The sequence below is a fragment of the Malaclemys terrapin genome, chromosome 7 (genome assembly GCF_027887155.1).
Source record: "Malaclemys terrapin pileata isolate rMalTer1 chromosome 7, rMalTer1.hap1, whole genome shotgun sequence".
NCBI lineage: Eukaryota > Metazoa > Chordata > Testudines > Emydidae > Malaclemys > Malaclemys terrapin.
Genome location: NC_071511.1, coordinates 15,249,432 through 15,267,747, shown reverse-complemented (window position 1 = coordinate 15,267,747; position 18,316 = coordinate 15,249,432). Strand labels below are relative to the sequence as shown.

Genomic DNA, 18,316 nt, shown 5'->3' with positions numbered 1-18,316 from the left:
TCCTTTCAACAACCCCTATTACAGCTCAGATTTTACAAGCTAAAGTTAAGATCCTCATGAAGAAAATCAAACTATTGTGGAGAAAGCCGGACTCATGAGCATCTCTGTCAGGAGAAGACTCACCACAGATATATGCTACCTCGCATATAAATGCTACCAAACTCTTACACACTTTGAACCCCATTTATTCTGTATTTATGCTTACATTTTCTCATTGTGCTCACATTGATTACTTGACTTCTATCTGACATCAAAACACAACTTTGTGTTTCTAGAGCATTTACCATGTACAGAAAGCTTTACATCATTTTCTATTGAGTACTGAGTCTAGTGTTCTGAGTCTTTATTTGGCACTAATTAACTGATTATTATACTGAAAAGGCCTTCACCCATCCAGTTCTTATTACCCTGTCAAAACCAACTACTGCACACGGTGTTAACCTGTAATAGCTGAGTATATCCCGATCTTCCTTCTGCCCTTCCTTAGCATCCTGAGCCAACTCTCTGACACTCTTACTGCGGATTTCCTTGTTGCTGTCTCGCCAGAATAGCCAAACTTCTTCCTCATCTTCTCCAACCTCCAAGGTGTTTTCTCCACTTGATACCTCTTCAAACTCAAACCGAGAAAGAACCAACCTGGCAGAAAGAAAGGGATTAAACAACAAAATAATGAAGTCCATGATATCTTAAAATATTTTGTTTTTGGACAACTGCTGAGTTGCACAGGGGTACAGTAACAGTGATTTGCATAGTCACTCAGGAGACTTGCATTCATGGTATTATACACAGTTTTTTTTCTCTCTCTCAACATGTCCACACAAAAAATCCCAAATAATGTAGGAAAAATAGAAGAGAGATTTCCTTATACTACATGACGACCTTAGGTGTTCAGATACTATTGTTATGAGCATGGTATTAAAACCTAGTTAGAGCTAAGCACTGAATGTGAACAGTAATCCACATAGATATATGGTATATTTTTGATTGGTTATAAAAGGGAATTTAATTTTGTGGCTATCTACCTGGCTGAAGAAACAAGGGTATCACCTAGGGCAAGACAAATTAATGTCCAAAAAGACTTCTGTGTAGGAAGCATTGATTTAAAAAACATCTAGGATCAATCAATTTATGTATTCACCCAATCTCTTTGATTGATCAAGTAAATTTTGATCTATTCAATATCCCACAAATGGAAAATGGAACAGAACTTCATTCTCTTTGGGTGTCAAAAACATAATTAAGTTAGAAGAATGACCTCATACCTAAAATGGTAATCAAGGTTCTTAGCATCTGGCCAAAAGAAAGGTCACTAACTACATAAGCAAGAGGCACAAATTAAACAGATTTTTAATCTTGTCAAACCTAGAAATAGCGCCTGCAAGGTTTTTCCTGTTTACCTAGATTTTACTCTTTTTGACCTCTTTTTTCAATATTAACCTTCTCTCAATTCCACATGCCAAGTAAACCCAGCTTTATTGAAGCTAGTTGGAAGTTGGTGCCTGTTATGGATACACATACATCGTTTGGTTGTTCCCAAGAGATGAAAACTGAAATTTTGACCGGAGGTGGAATAGGCGACTATAAAAATACCAGCTTTTGCACTGCTGTGGGCATGTGCACAGCGGTCAGAGAGCTGGTTGATAATTTCTCATCAGAGTGATTCTTCTGATTAAAAATGCCCTTTTCGCAAAACTGAAATTTCCTGTGAGAAATTTTCTCTCTTCTTTTTGCCAAAAATCTGATTTTTCCTGAGGAAAATCAAAACGATGGCTCCCCACTTGACAGACTTTTGTCAATTTCACATTCCCTATGTGAAATAGACAAAACCTTTCCTGGAGGACTTCTAAGGCTGAGCACCAGGACGCTCTGCCACCTGGAGATGGAGGGGGGGAAATGGGGAGCTGAATATCTGGGCTCTCTGCATCTCTAGCTCCTAGATCTGCAACAGGAGACAGGCTCTCTTCCTGACTGGCTCCTAGAGCTGCAAGCAGAGAATTAAACAGCCAGGATAGAAGGTTTTTTTAATTTCATTTGTGAAGTTAACAAGAGCTTTCTGGGTGGACAGCAGGGAAGCCAAAAAAATTCCATTGCAATTCCCCTGAAAGGGAATTTTTCTTAAAAAGCTTTCCTGAGGAAGAATGTTATGCTTTCAATGTTTTGTTGCAGTTCGGCACAATTTTTTTATTCAAAAATGTGAAAGTTTTCATGGGAAGAGTTTTTCATTTTTCAGAGAGCTCTAAGTTCCTAAAGGCGCTGCTGACTGCAGTCAATCTACCATGGTAAACCTAAAGCCCAGGAGAACAACCAGGCTCATGGGACCTGGAACACCAGTCTGCTACATAGCAAATCCCAGAATATCTGCTTATCCAGCTCAGATGAGAGAGCATTTTAGCATCTTTAGTTTAAAATGGTTCAAGACTTAAAACATGTTACATATAACTGCAGCTTCTCTCAGAGTTATCAAGCTACCTGATGAAAATGTTAAATATCTGAAAGATGTCTAGAGTACATAGGGCTAGGAATCAATGTGGCAATCATTTTGGTGCCTCCAACACTCATCTATTGTGTATTTAGAAAGACCCTCACACATTCTAAGTTTGGTACTCTCTGTAGTCTTGAGGCTAGTGTTCTCAACGCTCTGATCCACCTTCCTTATACACCAACTAGAAAGCTATTCATAAAAAAGTCTCAGCTTACTTTGTCTCAATGAGTATGTCTGCATTGGCTGGATTCAACACAGCTTTACAAATCAGTTCCTGTGTCACTGGAATAGACTTGTTCATGGAAACACACAAATCTGAGAGATAATCCAAAAACCTATTTGGAAATAAAAAGACAGACCACATTAAATCCCTGTCACGGTTCTTCAGTTGACTCATTCTACATTTTATAAAGAGAAAAACATTTGGACAACCAAGTTACATTGCAAAGCAAGCAAGGCCATTGCCTTGGTGGAAAGTCATGGTCTGGCTCAGAGGCAAGAGTGGATTAAACATGCTTCCTAAATACAGAAACAAGTTGACTGACACAGATCTCTCAGATTATGAATAAGAGAAAAAAGGTAACTAAGTCCCAATACCAATCCGTTTTACCTGGGCTCCCTGTTTTTCCTCACAAGACTAACAAAAGTATCAATCTCAGCAGCCGTAATGTGCTTCTCCAGCAGTTTGCGATTGTTATGAAGCAACGCTGTAATAGTATCTTCCGCCAAAACGTCATAACCAATTTGTTTCTGCATGAAGCCGAACTGCTTGGCTATGTATTCCTGAGAAAGAAGAAGGAAAAGGTATTCTAATCTCACTTGAAATTTAAAAGGAAAAATAGTTAGCTGTTTATATCAGTATCCTAAAGGAACAGCTTGGTTAGGTTCTAGTGTTTCTATGATTTAGGACCACACTGAAAAGCAGGGAAAAAACATAACATAGAGCAGCAGTGGACAGTTTTTATATCTACACAGCTACTGGGTAGGACACGCCCAGCCCTATCTCCTTTTCTCTGCTCAAACTTTCAGAACATTGATAAGACTTGGTTTTAAACCGCTTGATAGTGATGGTAAAAGTTGTAGAATGTATTGAAGTCTCAATGTGCCTTCAAAATTTAAATTAAAGAACAATGAAATTCTCAGTCTTCCCCTGGATTAGACAGAGTTAATAACAATGAATCATAAATTCCTGTAAGTAATGACACTACTTAAACTGTACCCAATCTTGGATGAACGAACTCATACGCCCACACCACCAGCCTTTTAGACAGGTTCTAACACATAACTAACCTGATTCTTTCTGTAATCTTGCTGCGAGTGCCTCAGCACCCTGTAGCAGAGCCGGCAAATGTGTCTGAAAGGAGCATGACGCTGGTCCCCAAGTTCCTCCAGCCTCAACATTGGCCCATCTCCACAGTCTGTAAATGGTGCTTGTAACAGCTTGAAAATCTATGGGGTTATTTTAGAAGATAAAGGTTGAGACATGCTACCTAAGCTTAATGAAGGTGAGTGGGTGTACCTACACATGCCCACGGCCCCTTGTTGCTACTTTATGGCCTCTGTCTTGTCAGAACCAGAGCATAGTTTAAATCTTGTCCACACCACCACAGCCACATGTCAATTATGAAGGCCGTCAGTTTCTCCCACATGAACTTCCATAAAACTTATAGCTGCACAGTCTGGACAAAGGAGCTCTCTCTGAAGAGGATGCGGCTGATCACTTATGTCCAACCCTAGACGCTTTTCCTTTTATCCATTGGTTCTTCCTCTTGTGGTATCTTCCAGCAATGAGACACCCATAGTTTTACACTGACCTACACTGCCAGAAGATTGCTGAAAGCTAGTGAGGCAGAAGTTGCCTTATCCCAACTAACTTGTAATATTCTGTATTCTGAGAACCTACTCTCTCCTCTGAATCTCTGTCACATGATAAAAACTCTCTTACCTGCTTTAGGATGTTTTGCTCTCTCATCAGCTTTTGCCGCTCACGATTTGGTTTAGAAAATACCACTTCAAGCACATCTTGCCCAGAATTAGTTCCACCGGTAACAAAATAAACCAAATCCTCCAGCAGCTTGGTAACAGACCTATATAAAAACCAAAAGTGTCAACACAGAATCGGAACCGTCAGTTGTGAAAAGAATTAACAAAGACTGCAATGTTTCAAATGGTATTTTAAGAAGGAGATAACCCAGAAATAAGAGCATATGGGAATGGATCAACAGCTAACTGAAAACTAGTTTTCCTGGTTGATGTAGATTTATTGTTAAATAGCCACATTACAGAGGAAATGGAAATGCCATATCTTTAGTACCCCATACATTGGCTATTGTGTAGAGATAACTCAGTGGTTTGAGCATTGGCCTACTAAACCCAGGGTTGTGAATTCAAGCCTTGAGGGGGCCATTTGGGGATTTAGTTGGGGATTGGTCCTGCTTTGAGCAGGGGGTTGGATTAGATGACCTCCTGAGGTCTCTTCCAACCCTGCTACTCTATGATTGTACGGCCAGATAAGCAGATGGAGAGCCTCTTAACTCAAATAGAGGCCTACATTTTGGAAACTTAAGGTCCTTAGTTCTATGTACCAGGCTGCATGCATTCATTACATATAATCACAAATTCTAAAGACATTGCAGGGGGTGGAGGGGGTTGCAAGAAGTCATGTGTTCAGCCCTTGAAGCAAGTTAGATTAGATGTTCCCACACTGTTTCAATATAGGTACGCTATGGACAATTCCTCCCAGCCCTACAATGAATACAGATTCATAGACTAAGGCCAGAAGGGACCATAATGATCATCTCTAGTCTGACCTGCTGCACTTTGCAGGCCACAGAACCTCACCCACTCATTCCTTTAGTAGGCCTATAACATCTGGCTGAGTTACTGAGTTAAATCTTTATTTAAAGACTAAGTTACAGAGAATCCACCATTTACTCTAGTTTAAACCAGCATGTGACCCATGCCCAATCGTGCAGAGGAAGGTGAAAAAAACCCAGTCTCTCTGCCAATCTGGCCTGGGTGAAAATTCCTTCCTGACCCCAAATATAACACATCAAGTTAGAACCTGAACATGACAGACACCTGGAAAAAATCCTCCCCCTCTAGTGTCCCATGTCCAGCTGCTGGGGATATTTCAAATTAGCAGTTGCACATGGGCCATATGCCATTGTAGGCAGTCTCATTGTACATCCCCCTTTAATAAACTTATCAACCTCAGTCTTGAAACAAGTTAGGTTCCCCCCCCCCCCCCCCACAGGCCCCCACCAATACTCCCCTTGAAAGGCTGTTCCGGAACTTCACTCAATGATTAGAAACCTTTGTCTAATTTCAGATCTAAATGTACTGATGGCCAATTTATATCCATTTGTGCTTGTGCCAACATTGGCCCTTAACTTAAGTAACTTCTCTACCTTCCTGGCGCTTATATTTCTGATGTACTTGTCAAGAGCAATCATCTCTCTCCTCAACCTTTGTTAGGCTATACAAGCCAAGTTCCTTAAGTTGGTTCTCCATTCCTCTGATCATCCAAGTAGCCCTTCTCACTCCCTGTTCCATTTTGAATTCATCTTTCTTAAACATACATGGAAGATCAGAATTGCACACAGTATTACAGATGAGGTCTCACCAGTGCCTTGTATAATGGTAACAACACTTTCTTAGCTCTACTGGAAATACCTCACCTGATGCATCCTAGGATTATATTAGCTTTTTTCCATTGTCATATCACATTGGTAACTCTTAAAGTCATCCTGTGATCGAGAAATACACCCAGATCTTTCTCTTCCGCTGTCATGTCAAAATGTTAAGTACCCAGTTTATAGTGAAAATTCTTGTTAGTCTCTAAACGCATAACTATTAAATTTCCTCCCATTTCTATTACTCCAGTTTTCAAGGTGATCCAAATCTTCTCATATGATATTCTGGTTCTCCTCTGTCTTTGCAATACATACCAACTTTGCGTCAACTGCAAATTTCTTTGGTACAGAAGTGAGAGCGTGCTAAGGTCATTACCGAAAATGTTAAAGAAGATTGGTCCCAGAATTGATCCTTGAGGAACTCCTCTAGTAAAAAATCACTCCAACCTGATAGTTCACCTTACAGCATGACTCACTGTAGTCTCCCTTTAACCAGATCCTTACCGACCTTTTAATTCTCATTAATCCCCATCTTCTCCAATTTAAGTAATAATTTCCCACGTGAAACTACAAAAAAAAAAACAGGAGTACTTGTGGCACCTTAGAGACTAACAAATTTATTTGAGCATAAGTTTTCATGGGCTACAGCCCACTTCATCGGATGTATTTAGTGGGCTGTAGCCCATGAAAGCTTATGCTCAAATTAATTTGTTAGTCTCTAAGGTGCCACAAGTACTCCTGTTCTTTTTGCGGATACAGACTAACAAAGCTGCTACTCTGAAACCATGTGAAACTGTATCAAATGCTTTACTGAAATCCAGGTAGATTAGATCAACTGCATTTCATTTATCTAGATAATTGGTTATCTTTTCAAAGAAATAGACCAGGGAGGTCTTACTCAATCTACCTTTTGTAAAATCACATTGTATTTTAATCACAATTACTGTTTACTTCTATGTCCTTCACTGCTCTCTCTTTCAAAATTTATTCTAAGACCTTGAATACAGTTGAGGTCTATTGTCTAGTTCAGGGATCGGCAACCTTTCAGAAGTGGTGTGTCGAGTCTTCATTTATTCACTCTAATTTAAGGTTTCGCATGCCAGTAATACATTTTAATGTTTTTAGAAGGTCTCTTTCTATAAGTCTATAATATATAATTAAACTATTGTTATATGTAAAGTAAATAAGGTTTTAAAAATGTTTAAGAAGCTTCATTTAAAATTAAATTAAAATGCAGAGCCCCCCGGATGGGTGGCCAGGACCCGGGCAGTCTGAGTGCCACTGAAAATCAACTCGGGTGCCGCCTTTGGCACGCGTGCCATAGGTTGCCTACCTCTGGTCTAGTTCCTACGCTCTCAATTCTGCACACACACACACACACACACACACACACACACACACACACAAAAACAAAAACAAAAAAAAAACAAAACAAGGAGGGCTCCACCGAACACAGATTGAGATCCTCTGATATCACAGAAACATAGAAATGTAAGGTGGAAATCAATAATCAAATCCAGCCCCCCGAGCTGCACCAGTACCACGTAAACCTAGATCTCCCTGATAGATGTTTGTCCAACCTCTTTTTAAAAACCTACAATGATGAGGTTTCCATAACCTCCCTTGGAAGCCTATTCCAGAGCGTGACTATCCCTATAGCTGGAAAGTTTTTCTAATATCTAACCTAATTCTCCCTTGCTGCAGATTAAGTTCATTACTTCTTATCCTATCTTCAGTGGACTGATCACTGTTCTCTTTATAACAGCCTTTAATTTATTTGCAGAGTATTATCAAGTCCCCCCCTTCAGTCTTCTCTTCTCAAGACTAAACATACCCAGCTTTTTTACCTTTCCTTCAAAGTCACATTTTCTAAACCTCTTTCTTGTTTTTTTTTTTTAATATTTGGTTCTCTTCTGGACTATTTCCTAAAATGTGGCACCCAGAATTGGACACAGTAGTCCAGCTGAGGCCTCACTAGTGCTGAGTAGAGCAGGACAATAACCTCCCATTTCTTACATACTCCTGTTAATAAACCCCAGAATGATATTAGCCTTTTTCACAACTGTTCACATTGTTGACTCATTCAATTTATAATTCACTATAACCCCAGATCCTTTTCAGCAGTACTACCATCTAGTCAGTTATTCCCTATTTTGTAGGTGTACATTTGATTTTTCTTCCCTGAGCGAAGTACTTTGCACTAGGCTATTGAATTTCATCTTGTTGAATTCAGACCAATTCTCCAATTTGTCAAGGGCATTTTGAATGCTAAGCCTGTTTCCAAAAGTTCTTGCAACCCCTCCCAGTTTGGTGTCACCTGCAAATGTTATAATGAAAATACTGAAAGGCATCGGACCCAGGACTGATCCCTGGGGGACCCTACTAGACACACCCTCCCAGTTTGACAGTTTTCAGGGTATGATGAACAGCCATGGATGGGGTCCACTGCTTTCTAAATGCAGGGGTTTTGGTCCATGTGATCTATATTGTGCCTGGATTCACTGGTGATGCTCCCCATACGTCTATGTTCATCCCCACTGTGATGGCATGCGGGGGAAGCAGAGTTCTCCAGTAAGTAATTAGTAGTAGATAACTCCTCTTCAAGTACGGTCTTTCAACCAGCTGTAAAGCCACCTTATAGTAATTTCATCTAGACCACATCTCCATAGTTTGCTTATGAGACTGCCATGTGGGGACTGTGTCAAAAGACTTAGATCACATCTACTGCTTCCCTCCGTCCACTAGGCCAATAACCCTGTCAAAGATTTGTTCCTGACAAATCCATGCTAGCTATTCCTTATAATTCCATCATCATCCATATGCTTACAACATGATTTTTAATAATTTGTTCCACTCTCTTTCCAGTTATCGAAGTTAGGCTGACTGGTCTGTATTTCCTGAGGTCCTCTTTGTTCTTTCAAATACAAGGGGAAGAAGAAACTAACTTCAGAATAGGGATTATCACAGATTTACATGAGTAAAGGCAGCAGCCCTATTACTACAAGAGGCTTGCTTCTTGAGTCCCCTACCTTCTTTCGTTCTGGGTGATCGTTCCCTTTTCCAACTTGCCAGCAATGGAACCCAACACCTTGCTTGCATCGTTGGCAAAGTCCAAGTCCCGAACTTCTGCAGGAGAAACTGGTACTATAGCAAAAGCTTCTTTGTCCTCTTTTACTGGAGAGGTACCAATCTAAAACCCAAGGTAATTTTAGTATCACACCAAGACACAAAGGGGCAAAGCAGCAGTAAAGTAACTCGGTAAAATTTGACATGAAGGAAACCACAGTCCTAACAACAGTTGAGATTAGAAACAGCAATACAAGTTTTTTTGATAGAATATGAAGTTTAAGAACAAAACACTTCAATGCAAATCTAGAGTTCTCTAATTCTCAAGACTTTTGCAGTCACAAACCAGATGAGACTGCAAAAACATTGCCACAAACACCCAAAAGACATGCTGCTCCTGATGATTACATTATATAGAAAACTAAAAAGCCCAATTATTCAACTAATGTTAGTGCTTAATTTTTTCATTACAATACTCTGTACAGGTAGTCTTTGTTAATATTGCCCTGTTATTTGACTAACATAGCAGAACAATAAGCCTCAAGGACTCAGGATTTTTAATATTGCAAATATTGTTTTTAGGAAAACACAGGAGGCAAAGGATGGATTTGTTAAAGTTAGAGGACTTACTTTAAGCATCACAGGTTTCTCTTCTTCTTTATCAATTGGGATATTGGTGCTATGAACCCAGGTGTTAGTACACAAGTGTCTAAGCCTGACATAGGAGTTCCTACAACACAGTCAATAATTGTAACAATGAGACAGTTTCCAAGACATGTAATTGACCAGTTATCCTAGGTGTGTACAACTTTCAAGTTGTTGGCAGGAAAGACTAGGGTGACCAGATGATAACTTCAAAATATCGGGACCGCCGCAGGGGGGAGCGCCTTTTCAATTGTTATACTTACCGCGTCCGAGTCGTCGTCGGCACTCCAGCGGCGAGTCCTTCAGTCACTAATGGTCTTCGGCGGCGGGTAATAAATCTTGCCGCCAAAGAAAGAAGTACCCGCTGCCGAAGACAGTCAGCGACTGAAGGGCCTGCTGCCAAAATACCACCAAAGACACGGATGTGCCGGGTGAATGTAACAACTGAAAAGGTGCTCCCCCTGCCTCTCACTGCCGCCTACGCAAAAAAAAAAAAGAAGAAGAAGAATGGCCGCCGCGCCCGAAACAAAATATTGGGACAAATGGCATCCTGACCGTACTTCAGTCGGGATGCGGGACAAATTGCTCAATATCGGGACAGTCCCAATTTTATCAGGACATCTGGTCATCCTAGGAAAGACCAATAGGAGGCACATTATTTTCTGCTAGAAATAGGGTGTCCCATAACTAGAATAAAGCTTTTCAAAGTAGCAACACAGATTAAAACTCTTCAGTTTTTTCTATATTGTGAACTCAACTCCAAAGTGCATCTATATCTTAACACACTGCAGCTTAACTTCTAACAATTCCTGTGCATAAATGGAAAAGGAAAAGCTACCCAAAAGCAGTACTTATTCTTTGAAAACCATTTGACTACTTACCATGCACAATCTATAACCTGCTCAAGTGTCACAGAAAGTAAATGAGCAAAGTCTTTGTTACAATAAGAAATTGTTCCCATTTAAAAAAAAAAAAAAAAGAAAAGTAGCCACACAGCGTACACTTACCTTACACACACGCACACATGCACTCTCTATGCCCAATATATTTATTTAATAGTATGAGCAGCAGAGACTAGAGGACAGTCAGCAGTTCTTTTACCTCAGAAGACATTGGTTTAAATTTTTGTTCGGTCAAAAGTTTCCATAAATTTGGTGGCCTCAACCTAATCCACAGCTCAGATCAAAAACCACAACCAGGGGCATCATGCCAATCTACTGACAGACTAAGAACTAGAACAGCAGGGCAAACCAGGAAGAATTAAGCTAGCCTAGCATTGATTTGTGTGTGTAGGAAGCATGCACAGCACCCATGTAAAAAGCAACAGAGGGTCCTGTGGCACCTTTGAGACTAACAGAAGTACTGGGAGCATAAGCTTTCGTGGGTAAGAACCTCACTTCTTCAGATGCAAGGTTCTTACCCACGAAAGCTTATGCTCCCAGTACTTCTGTTAGTCTCAAAGGTGCCACAGGACCCTCTGTTGCTTTTTACAGATTCAGACTAACACGGCTACCCCTCTGATACTTAGCACCCATGTAATCACAACTACACATGAACAGTTTTTTTGTTCCCATTGTTTTGGAGCTGGAATTTCAGCTTAGCCACAAAATGTTACTTAAAACTCACGCTCTGTTAAGGTGGCTCACTTTTAGTGACTAACACTAATATTCTGCGATAATTTGCAGTAAAACAAACAAGTTCAAGTTTCCTCACACAAACTTGAAAGGTATGCCTACACCGCAGCTCGGCGGTGTGATTCCCAGAACGGGTAGGCAGACTTGTGAGAGTGCCTCTTGAGCTAGCACGCTAATACCAGCAGTTTGGACATTGTGACACAGGCAGCAGCGTGGGCTAGCCACCCGAGCTCAGACCAGGGGGATCAGGTTTGGACTCAGGTGGCTAGCCCAAGCCACTGCCCACAATGTCCACACTGCTATTTTTAACGTGCTAACTCAAGAGGAGCTAGCGTGCGTCTGCCTGCCTGTGCTGGGAACCACACCTCCCAGCTGCAGTGTAGACATACTCTAGAAGTTCTATGCCTAAAGGTAGAGTCACATCAACAGTTTTTACACCGTCTCAAGAAACTTCCTAGTCACAGAGATAATGAAGCCTAACTATAGAAAAAAGTTGACACTGTTCAAGTTTTTAAGTTCTACATGTCTGTGACAACTGATGACCATCATGGAATAATTTTATCCCTAGTGTTGGCTTCAGAAAGGCTTTACTCCTATTGGTTTCCTCTAGATCTCTGCTTCGCATTTACCACACAAAGTACAATGCAAGAGAGTGGCTACAAAGGAAGTATTAGCCATCACATAACTGCACCTGTACAACTGCTGAAAGCCATACAAGACACTCACTGAAAGGAACTCCATTTAGTTTACTAAATAGGACATGTGGAGTCCATTGTTCTCCAGATCAGAATCAATCAGTTTAGACAAAATGCAAATTATTTTTTTAAAAAGCAAATTACTTGGTCTTTGGAGCACACAATGTGTCTTAACTAAGTTTGTAATACATGTAGTGAATAAATAGCGCCATTAAAATGTTCGATTAGTAGAAAAAATAAAACTGTTGAGTATGAGGAGCAATATGCAGAATTCACACACATAACCCTTTAGCAATATAGATAGAATGTGAACATGAATTCAGCAGACTTGAGTTCTATCCCTGGCTCTGGCACTGGCCAGCTGCAGGACCTTGGGTAAATCACTTCCACTCTGTGCCTCAGTTTCCCCCACTGTAATGTGGGGATAATGATATTGCCATCTCCTTTGTAAACTGCTTGGAGATGTACTGATGAAGTGCTATGTAACTGCTAGGTATTATTACTATTAATACCTTTAATTAACTTCAAAGAGAAACAAACAGTGAAAAAATTTTCTGTATTCTTAAAAATGTTAGAGTGTCTATCTTTCAACAGCTAGTGGTTCTAGTAGCGACAACATCCAAGGAGAATATTCAGCTCAAACTGGGTACTGTTGTAAGCCTGTAAGAAGCGAGAACCTGTTGCATTTAACATCATACCTCGGGACAAGGCTATCTCCCCCTCGCAAAGTGGTGGGGTCCAGCTCAAAGATAGAGGAGATATCGTTTCCTTCAGGTACGGACACCAAAGAGTAAGCCATCTTCTCCTGAGCATTATGCAACCCTCTTCTGGATGCATCCTGGTCAGGATCTGTCTACAGAAAGAATCCAATCACATGAAGTCAGAAATGCTATCCCAAGAACAGTCAGCCCAGCGTGAAAAGCCAAGCATTATATCAATGCGTTTCATAATTTGTGCACACAAATATCAACCTCTCCAAGTGCTGGTCCTGGCAGAAGCTCCAGCTGTGCTTTAGGACAGAAATAAAACTGACAATTAACTGCTTTTGCCAAACACATTTCTTCACTTTGTCTGCTGTTGGTAACTTTTGAACATCTCTGTGTTATAATGTAATAATTCCTAAGTTAGCCTGTGTCGATGTCTTTTTACATTAAGTGCCAGAAAATACACTCAAATTGCCAAAACATTCATCTCACAGTGCACTGAAAACCCATATTAGCTTCAGACTCTGCTGCAGATGATCCATGTCTCACAAGAGCCTTACCCTAGAGACTGCTGCTGAAGGGCTCCAGAAGTCTACTTGATAACTATAACTTTAAATAAATATTTTGTAAGCAGCAAAAATAACAGCTGGCAATTCTATTTCGCAGTCACATTGTCAATATCAACAGTATCTAATAGATTCCAACAGCAGAAACAGAATTATACTTGTCAGTCACTGAAAAAAAAAAATGAAAGGTAACCAAGAAGTTAGCTAGCTGGTAGTTTTCACCTCAGTTCATGGCATTTATACTTGCACATTCAAATGTGTCCAATGCACAACAAAAACAACCATCTGCTAGCACAATATTAAGTGTTGACCAGGTTCATACTTCCATTAATGAATTCAGCTTTATGAGTGCATTGAGACATGAAATCACCAACATTTGTTAAATGAACAAGAACTTGGATGACTACAGTATAAAGTAGAAAGCGACAAAGAGTCCTGTGGCACCTTATAGACTAACAGAAGTATTGGAGCATAAGCTTTGGTGGGTGAATACCCACTTCGTCAGACGCATGTGGTGGAAATTTCCAGAGGCAGGTATAAATATGCAGGCAAGAATCAGTCTAGAGATAACGAGGTTAGTTCAATCAGGGAGGATGAGGCCTTCTTCTAGCAGTTGAGGTGTGAACACCAAGGGAGGAGAAACTGCTTTTGTAGTTGGCTAGCCGTTCACAGTCTTTGTTTAATCCTGAGCTGATGGTGTCAAATTTGCAAATGAACTGAAGTTCAGCAGTTTCTCTTTAGAGTCTGGTCCTGAAGATTTTTGCTGCAGGATGGCTACCTTTAAATCTGCTATTGTGAGTCCAGGGAGGCTGAAGTGTTCTCCTACAGGTTTTTGTATATTGCCATTCCTAATATCCGACTTGCGTTCATTTATCCTTTTACGTAGAGATTGTCCAGTTTGGCCGATATACATAGCAGAGGGGCATTGCTGGCACATGATGGCATTGGTGGATGTGCAAGTGAATGAACCGGTGATGTTGTGGCTGATCTGGTTAGGTCCTGTGATGGTGTCGCTGGTGTAAATATGTGGGCAGAGTTGGCATCGAGGTTTGTTGCATGGATTGGTTCCTGAGTTACTATGGTGTGGTGTGTGGTTGCTGGTGAAAATATGCTTAAGGTTGGCAGGTTGTCTGTGGACGAGAACTGGCCTAAAGTAGAAGTAGAAACAAGGAGTCCTTGTGGCACCTTAGAGACTAAGAAATTTATTTGGGCATAAACTTTTGTGGGCTAAAACCCACTTCATCAGATGCATCCGATGAAGTGGGTTTTAGCCCACGAAAGCTTATGCCCAAATAAATTTGTTAGTCTCTAAGGTGCCACAAGGACTCCTCGTTGTTTTTGCTGATACAGACTAACACGGTTACCACTCTGAAAAGTATAAAGTAGCAAAGTCAGAGAAACTGAAGCTCAAGAGGGGGAGGGGAGAGGGAGAATGAAGAAAAGCTTTCAGAAGAAAAGCTGTGGTTCGCTCTTCCTTTAAGATCTTTCTTGGGAACATCAGCAGGAATCTCCAATCAACAAGGTACCGATGTTAGAACGTGAGGCCAAGACTTTCAAAACACAGAGACAAGCTGAGTAATCAACAACTCCTATGAACTTCAGTGGGAAATATTGGGATCTCAGTACCGGTGAACATCAGGCCACTTAGTAAGGGACCTCAACAGTGAGTTAGGAGCTTAAACTTAAAACAATCCATTTTTGAAAATCTGAGCTTGAGGAGTTGAAAGAGCTAGGATCGTATGAAAGCTATAGAATGCTTACAGTGTTCTATATGTACTTCAGGATATTCTGTGATTAGTAGCAGCACGTGGACTTGGCTGCAAAGTGGAGATATTTACAGTTTTGATTTGTCATTCAGTAATAGGACGGTAAATATATGGACTAGACATGCAAATTGGTGATTCACATTTTAAAAAAATAAGCAGCTATATATTCAGTCTGTTTGGAAACTATCAGTTGAGACTCCATCTACTCTACACTTGTGCTGAATTCTCAAAACCTTCATTTGTCTTCACCAAACCTCTTACTGATCTCCAAACATGGCAGATGCTGAAAATTCATACAATTCAATATTTCTGGCACCTGAGGCAATATACTAGACAATTCTAGAGATTATGGCAAAGCTACAAACCAGCGTGCAGCAAACAATAGGCAATAGAAAGTGAGAGATCTTAGATAAGATTATTACATCCATGCAGAACTCAAGTTTCACCTACAAAAGCATAATTGCAAAATTCACACAATGGATCCCTTGTAATGTTGAAGGGTGTAGTTTGGGACATATTATTCATGCTCATTCAAATCAAACCTCTGCACTGATCATTAATTGAGGGATAAGGAAAGAAATCCAGGGCAGATACTACAGAAAAACTTGCCATCTTGAGAATGATTTAGGCTTGAATAAAGTTACTGTACCCAAATAAGGTTAGGTTGTGAACACCATCTCTAAATTAAAGGAGTTTAAACTATATTTGTATGTTAGAAAGAGATTATATGCTCTTGTCATTTGTTTATGGTCAATTTTCGCCATCTGGTGGTGAAGAGGTATAAGCAGAAAACCAGAAACCACTTATCAGATTTTACTCCAAGACTCCAACACCTGAGCTCATTTTGGAGTGAGGGACCTGTGTGTAACAACAGTGGTAAAACTGAAAGTCTTTTCTGATTTCCAGAGAGGTACTAGAAACCATTAGTGTTTACCTGGAAAGTTAAGATACAAGTTGGTTTTCACTATCCAGAATATGTACTAAACAGTGTTGCCAGGAGGTCAGCATTTGCTACAAAGCAGTACAGGAAAATGAGTTATAACAGAAAATAACTGGAGTAACTTTTGGGTATCTGGTGGCAAATGTTGGCTTTTTAATGGCTACCACTTTAGATGACTTTCATATATAGACAAGGTGACAGGCCAACTAATATTCCTACAAAGAAAATTTGAGCTTTTCTCACTTCCATGCATTGAGATACATTCTTCTCTTCTCCTAGGATACAAGCTTTTCTTCCTTGTTTCTAAATAAAGCTATCTTCCTTTATGCCAGACATTGATCAGGAAATAGAGGTTATGGCATCATAAGCCTACAGTCTCATCCAAATGAAAAATACAATCCACAATGGAAACGGCTGTTTTAGTTATATCTGCTGTCACCAATAAAATTTTGATTTGCAAATACAATGGCCGTACAGTATGCCTGCTTCCCTAGTCACATCAATAGGAGGCTTCTGGTAATTCATACTCTATAAAGTAAATCAAGCAGGATCTTGAGTAAGTGTGATGTAACTCCACAACATTTATTGGAAAGGACATCACACTCGCTTTTACTGGTAATTCAAAACAATGACATCAAAATTGCCCACTGGTTGGGCACAGTTCTTGTTTTGTAGCCTCATTATTTATCATGGTTTTCCTATGATAATTTAACACATGAGAAATTGTTCCTTAGAGAACTTTCATTCGTGAAATAAACCACTTCATTTGGCCCCTGGGATAAAGACAGCATTCAGTATATTTGGTATCAGAGCTCATCTTGAGAAACTTGTTCTTCAGACTTGAAGAAAGAAAATTTATCGAAGAGGTGAAGAGTTCAGCCTTCTTAGAAATGGTTCAGATGCTATTCTGATAGGAGCTACTTAAGAATCAAGATACCTAGAAGTGCACAGCTCTTCAACATCCTCTAAAGCCTACTACACCAATCTTCAGTATTCAGTCTCAGGATAGAGCACTGCATGCAATACCTTCCATGCTTAATTTCGACTTTCTTTAGTAGCAGAAATGCCTTGTATCATCTGTTCACTTGCCAATCAAATACCAGGGCTTGAGTCAACCCTTCCTAATTAGGGGCAAAATTGTACTCTTGCCTATACTTACTGAGGATTGACACTCCTGGCCATCTTCCTCATAGTCAGGGTTTACCTGATGAAACACAATCACAGGCAAGTCAACAGTTTAGTTTTCCACGCCCCCCCGGTATAAAATTCCTCAGGGAGATCTAGCTTATCCTGTAGCAGATGCACCTTTTTCTACAGAAGTACACAATGTTGGGGTCTTCAGTCTACCAGACAAAAGTACAACAAGATCCAATGGCTGGAAGTTGAAGGTAGACAAATTCAGACTGCAGATAAGGCAGACATTTTTAACAGTGAAGGTAATTAACCACTGGACCAATTTATTAAAGGTTACGGTGGACTGTCCAATCACTGGCAATTTTTTAACCAAGTTTGGATGTTTTTCTAGGAATGATTTTCAGGAAGTTCTGTAGCCTGTGCTTTACAGGAGATCAGACTAGATTACCACAGTGGTCCCTTCAGGCCTCGGAGTCTATAAACACATATACAATGAAATCAACTTTTAAAAAACAAAAACAGACAGACAAAAACAAACCAGGTAGTTGTGCAGCCAGGAACACAATTAAGCAATCAGCAAACTTGCAAAAGAGACTCAACTAGGATATAACTAAAGCTAGGAAGGAAGGAAATTTTGTGAAAATTGTGTCAAGCTTTTAAATTTTGAAATCACAATTAAATTTCAAAACATTTCAACCAGCTTTAGAAGTCACTACAAGTTGGGAAAAATCTTGATCATGTCATCATCACTATAATCCGCTAGTCCTGTTGATCCATTTTGTACTTGGGAAAATGCTACTAAGTGTTTTGGAACCTGCTTACTAGAAAAGCATAAAGCAGGATTATTTCAATTGAACTCTTGCATTCACCATGATGGGCTATATTGCCGTTCTTCACGCCAACCTCCCTTGCATATCCCCAGCATCCTATTTTGACAAATATGCTTGTCTTCATTTACACATGTGTTTCAAGAAACACAGAGTCAAGCTAGTTTCAGTGAGTATTCACAGGTATTAACAGTTCACCTTCCAAAATGCTTGGATAGGTAA

General features: G+C 40.1%; 1 protein-coding gene across 3 annotated transcripts in view; it reads right to left on the bottom strand.

Annotated features, from left to right (window-relative positions):
- Positions 1-18,316, bottom strand: part of ITPR1 (inositol 1,4,5-trisphosphate receptor type 1) — a 246,665-nt gene that overhangs the window by 136,021 nt on the left and 92,328 nt on the right. For 2 of the 3 annotated variants that reach the window (XM_054034479.1, XM_054034481.1), the window contains exons 12-20: positions 17,293-17,337; positions 12,856-13,010; positions 9,814-9,913; positions 9,147-9,307; positions 4,428-4,569; positions 3,773-3,931; positions 3,093-3,265; positions 2,698-2,817; positions 442-636 (exon numbers count right to left, since the gene is read on the bottom strand). In XM_054034479.1, the coding sequence (XP_053890454.1) occupies positions 442-636; positions 2,698-2,817; positions 3,093-3,265; positions 3,773-3,931; positions 4,428-4,569; positions 9,147-9,307; positions 9,814-9,913; positions 12,856-13,010; positions 17,293-17,337 (1,250 nt within the window). The remainder of the gene's footprint in view (positions 1-441; positions 637-2,697; positions 2,818-3,092; positions 3,266-3,772; positions 3,932-4,427; positions 4,570-9,146; positions 9,308-9,813; positions 9,914-12,855; positions 13,011-17,292; positions 17,338-18,316) is intronic. The other variant, XM_054034482.1, reaches the window with a different exon arrangement.